The sequence below is a fragment of the Camellia sinensis genome, chromosome 15, assembly GCF_055761805.1.
Source record: "Camellia sinensis isolate YWXY chromosome 15, ASM5576180v1, whole genome shotgun sequence".
Lineage (NCBI taxonomy): Eukaryota > Viridiplantae > Streptophyta > Magnoliopsida > Ericales > Theaceae > Camellia > Camellia sinensis.
Genome location: NC_138975.1, coordinates 70,795,019 through 70,800,992, shown reverse-complemented (window position 1 = coordinate 70,800,992; position 5,974 = coordinate 70,795,019). Strand labels below are relative to the sequence as shown.

At 37.7% G+C, this 5,974-nt stretch overlaps 1 protein-coding gene across 1 annotated transcript; it reads left to right on the top strand.

The window, feature by feature from the left end:
- Positions 1–4,185: 4,185 nt before the first annotated feature.
- Positions 4,186–5,173, top strand: LOC145813048 (uncharacterized). Its single transcript, XM_082908310.1, has 2 exons — positions 4,186–4,244; positions 4,600–5,173. Exons 1-2 carry the CDS (start codon positions 4,186–4,188, stop codon positions 5,171–5,173), a joined length of 633 nt encoding a protein of 210 aa, XP_082764436.1.
- The last annotated feature ends 801 nt before the right edge of the window (positions 5,174–5,974 follow it).

Genomic DNA, 5,974 nt, shown 5'->3' with positions numbered 1-5,974 from the left:
ATGTGGGTCCAGGACCAATTTGATATGATAGCTAATGGATGTACCATATATAACTGCTCCTAACTTCTGATTAAGTATATGAGTCTGAATATGTTTATGATACGAACTCTGATTTTTGAAACTTTTGGACTTCATTCATAAAACCTTTACTCTGTTGTTATTCACTGGGTTCCAACTCATTCTATTGTTTATGTATGTAGGTGATCACGCGCTTGACTAGGCCTAAGCTGCGACCTGGAGATTTGATTGGTCAGCCAACCACAATGCCTCTCGAGGAGGTTCTCGTTTTGTAGTGGTCAAGTTTTGGTGAACCGTGTTATGGATCTTTTGTATTTCTTTTGTCAAGTTTGAACAAGTCTTTTGTTTGTCTGTATGTATAGATAGTGACTGGGTACGATGTCTTAATTATGTAAATTAAGTTTCAAATTTTTTGTCATATGCACGTCTACATAGCTCTATGGACATTGTTTGTTTGTATTTGCTTCTTTTAGCCCTTGTATTTTGGTTAATTTGTTCAAAGGCCTTTGGTAATCCTAGGATTACTGGCTGATTATGGCACTAAATCTATAGGAGCAGGTTTGGGTCGTCACAGAATGGTATCAGAGCACGAGTCATATCGCACACACGAGTCCATGAGCTATATGATGTCTTAGAAAAGAAGTAGGGACTTTACATTTGCATGTGTGAGTGTGTGATATCATGTGAACATATCTGAACCAATATACATTGACACTAAAATAAAATGAACTGAAATTGAATACGGTGAAAAGATTATTCCTGTGTTTATTTGTGCTTTGTTTACCTATAACAAATAGAAAATCTATGAAGTGATGGTACAGCCGAATCTTCCAAGGCTTGAATAAACTGCATGGAACAGATGTTAAAGGCTCTAACAGAATCAATGTTACAGCAACAGAGACAACAACCTTTGCCTCCTCCACCCCCCTCGATCCAAGTAAAGCCGGTCAATAACGGCATTATCAGTTTGACTCAAAAATTTAACTAGATGAAGCCACAAACTTTTCTGAGCGGTATTGAACCATTGAAAGCTGAAACGTGGATGTTAGAAACTGAGAAATTATTTAAGGTGTTTTCGTGCTCCGAAACTCAAAAAGTATTGTTGGCATACTTTATGGAAGAGGCTCACCGTTGGTGGATGCTTATCCTCAATGACAATGGGTCCATGACCTGGGATGAATTCAAAGAGATTTTCTACGAAAAGTACTTTCCCTAGTGCTTTAGTGATCGCAAGGTGTCTGAATTCCAAGAACTCAAGCAAGGCAATATGTCAGTGGCCAAGTATGAGGCCAAGTTCATTGAATTAGCGTGTTTTGCCCCACACATGGTAGACACAGATTATAAGAAAGCTCAAAAATTCAAAGTAGAGCTGGATCTAGACGTGTTTAATCGGGTCAGTGTCTTAAAACTACCCAAATATATAGATGTTCTTGATAGAGCTCTAATAGCTAAAGCCAACCTGGCTACAATGAAACAAACGAAGGCTCCAATAACTGAATGGAAAGGCAAAAGATCTGGGCACAAGTTTAGAAAGGGCCGTTCATTTGCTACGAACAAGAAGCAAAACACGAGATCTACTAGCCGCTCAAGTCAGAGCAGTGGATGTACACCTATTTGTTCTGTTATCGTGCATCGGGTGCTTACTTCCGGTGTGGAAAGATTGGCCACATGATGAAAGATTGCCCACTCATAGCTGAAAATGCCAATCGTCCTGCGGCAAGTTCGGCCGGATCTATTTCTGTACCAAGATTAAACGCGATAACCAATACTAGAAGAGAAACGTCGAGACAAGGTCGAGTGTTTGTACTTGTGCCTGGTGATGTCCAAAACACTGAATCTATGGTGTTAGGTATACTCCCTATTTGTGCTCAAAATGCATATGTACTGATAGATTCTGGTTCTACACATTCATTCATGTCGTATGCTTTTTCTCACAAATTGACTAGACTACTAGAACCTATGACTTATTTGTTATCTATATCTACACATTCTGGGGATTCTATGATGTGTGTTTATGTGTATCCTGTGTGTGACATTATGATTGGGGATGTGTTATTATACGTTGATTTGCTGTCATTGGACATTGTTCATTTTAATTGCATATTGGGTATGGATTGGTTGACTAAGTACCGCACAACTATTGATTGTGTGAATAAATCTGTTGTTTTCCGACCACCTGGCTTGTCTAAATTTGTGTTTGCTGGGAATGGGATAGTTCCACCTCCGTATATGATTTATGCTTTAAAAGTCATCAAATTGCTTAGAAAGAGATGTAGGGGTTATTTGTACAGTGTTTTAAATGTGACTTTTGATAACCCTAATGTGGAAGCTATTCCTGTAGTTAATGAATTTCCTGATGTGTTTCTAAATGAACTACCCAATGATTTGATTGATAGAGAAATTGAATTTACTATTGATGTAGTGCCTGGAACACAACCAATTTCCAAAACCCCATATAGAATATCAACCTATGAGTTAAAAGAACTGAAAGTCCAACTTCAAAAACTATTAATTAAACAAAAAGTTTATCCGATCCAGTACTTCACCTTGGGGTGCTTCAGTTTTGTTTGTCAAAAACAAAGATGGGTCTTTGAGGTTATTGCATTGACTACCGGGAATTGAACAAAGTAACTGTCAAGAATAAATATCCACTACCCCGAATAAATGATCTATTTGACCAACTTCAAGAAGCCTAAGTGTTTTCCAAAATTGATCTTAGATTCAGATACCACCAATTGAATGTTAAGGTAGAAGACATAGAGAAAACCACCTTCCGGACTAGATATGGGCACTATGAGTTTTTGGTAATTCCATTTGGAGTAACTAATGCACCTGTTGCTTTCATGAACTTAATGAATAAGGTGTTCAAACAATTTCTTGATGAGTTTGTTATGGTATTTATTGATGATATTTTGATTTATTCCAAAAGCAGGAAAGTTCATGAAAACCATTTAAAAACTGTGTTACAAATTCTGAAGGAAAAAAAATTGTATGCAAAACTCTCCAATGTTAAATTTTGGTTGGACAATGTGATGTTTCTAGGGCATGTGATCAATAAGGATGGTGTAGCAGTTGACCCACAGAAAGTTGAAGCTATTGTGAACTGACCAAGACCAACTACAATGACTGAAGTTTGTAGTTTTCTGGAACTTGATGGCTGTTATAGAAGATTTGCAAAAGATTTCTCCAAACTTGCCAGGCCATTCACACGGTTGACATAGAGAAATGTATCATTTGATTGGAATGATCAACAGGAGTTCGCCTTTCAAGAGTTAAAAACCAGGTTAGTAACTGCACCAATTTTAACTTTGCCCAATGGTATTAATGGGTTTCAAATTTACAGTGACGCTTTATACAAAGGTTTGGGGTGTGTACTAATGCAAAATGGTAAGGTGATTTCTTATGCTTCTCACCAACTCCGACCACATGTGAAGAATTACCCAACCTATGGCTTTGAACTCGTAGCTGTAGTTTTTTTCTTTAAAAATCTAGCGTCACTATCTGTATGGCACAACTTGTGAAGTGTATACAGATCATGAGAGTCTGAAATATTTCTTTACTTAGAAGGAACTGAACATGAGACAGAGAAGATGGCTCAAGTTGATAAAAGACTATGATTTGCAGATTTTGTACCATCCTAGAAAGGCAAATATAGTTGTAGATGCTTTGAGCCGAAAGTCTATTGGGAATTTTTCATGTTTGCTCACTGGCCAAAAAAGAATTGTTGTGTGATCTAGAAAAAATGAAATTGAAGTGGTTTTGCGTGAACAGAGCGGAGCTCTAACCGCCATTTCTGCACAATGGGCCATAGTTGAGGAAGTTAAAGAAAAGCAATTACAAGATGAATTTCTGAAGAAGATTGTCGATGAGATTAATTCAAAACCAAGGCTCAGATTTGTGTTCAAAGACAATGTCCTGATTTCAAAGAAGACTTTATGTACCAGATTGTTTAGAATTGAGAAAGCGCCTTATGACTGAAGCTCATAACTCCAAATTTGCTATGCATATGGGGAATACAAAGATATACCATGATTTGAAACAAAATTTCTGGTGGCCTGGAATACAGAAAATTATTGTTGATTTTGTAGCTAAGTGTTTGCACTGTCAACAAGTAAAAGCCGAACATCAACGACCCACTGGATTACTTTAGCCGCTTCCAATTCTAAAATGGAAATGGGATCATATTACGATGGATTTCATTGTCAGTTTTCTTCGTTCTTCAAGAGGTATGGACTCTATCGGGGTAATTGTTGATCGTTTGACTAAATCCGCACATTTCTTACCTGTCAAAACTTTTTATAATTGGAATAAATTAGCTAACATTTATGTGAATGAAATTGTGAGAATACACGATGTACCAGTATCCCCAAGTTCATTTCAAGCATCTAGCAGAGTTTGCAACATGCTTTGGGAACCGAACTGAGGTTGAGTAGTGCTTACCACCCGTAGACGAATGACCAATCAAAAAGAACGATACAGACCTTAGAAGATATGCTCAGAATGTGTGTTAGACTTCCAAGGAAATTGGGAAACCTACCTACCAGTAGCTGAATTTGTGTACAACAATATCTATCATTCTAGCATTGGGATCGCTCTTTATGAAGCTTTGTACATGAGGAAACGTCGATCTCCAGTTTGTTGGGCCAAAGTAGGTGATAGACCTTTGTTTGGATTAGAATTTGTGCAAGAAAAAACTAAGAAAGTGAAGTTGATACAACAATGTTTGAAAACTGCACAAAGTTGTCAAAAAATTTATGTGGATGTTCGGAGGAGAGACAGAGAATATAAATTCAGTGATCACATGTTCATCAAAGTGACTCCAATGAAAGGGCAAACTCGATTTGGGGTTAAAGGCAAATTGGCACCGCAATATATTGGGCCATATGAAATTATTGAGAAAATTAATCCGGTAACGTGTCAAGTGGCCCTACCTCCGGTCATGGAGCAAATGCATAATGTTTTCCATATTTCAATGTTTCGGGATTATTTGAAGGATCCATTATATGCGATTGAACCGACGCACGTACTACTGAAAGGTAATTATACCTACGATGAACAACTAATCCAAATTGTTAATCGAAGAATCAAAAGATTGAGGAACAAGGAAATTCTGTTAGTGAAAGTTGATTGGCAGAATCATGGAGGAACCTATTAGAGTTAAGCCTAATTATTTAATCCTAACCATATTTGATTAGGCTAACTTAATCACATCCTATATAAGACCCAAATTAAGCTTATGAGCTCATTTTATATACACATTTAGCTAAGAATTGAGAGAGGAGAGAGGAGAGTTCAACATTTAGAGAGAGAAAGAGGAGAATTGTAGAGAATTAGTGGAAGATTCAAAGATTGGAGCCATAGTACACTTGAATTCAACACTAGGTATGGCCTTCATCACTAATTCATGTAGTTATGGCATATAATAGTTGAATTCCTCTCATTTTGAACTTATTGGCATGTTATTGAAGAAAAGAAGCTATGAATATCATCAAAATGGAAGCACGGAGTTGAATTGCTTACATGCATGCATGCATATTTTGAGTTAAGCTCCATGAAATTCATACATGCATGGCACAATTATACCTCATTTTGGAGAATCCTTCATGAAAACAGGGTCTTCGCCTGAGCACAACTTCCTACGCTCAAGCGGGGGTTCACAAACAAAGGTGGTCACTCGAGCGTAACTTCTGTCAATCGAGCGGTCTATAAAAGTATTGGATACATGAAATTCCTACTCGATGGTCGCTCGAGCGAAAGACTGAGAAAAAGGGTCCTCGCTGGAGCGCCACTTTGGTCGCTCGAGCAGACTGTAAAAATTTAGAAACTTCTGGGAGGACAGCACAAATTCTAGAATTTCCAGAACTGCGTTTACGCGCCATAGACTATCCGATCTGTCTACTCTGTCCATTCTGCTATCGGAGCTATCTGCGAGTAATAACTCTGTAAAGCTATATTT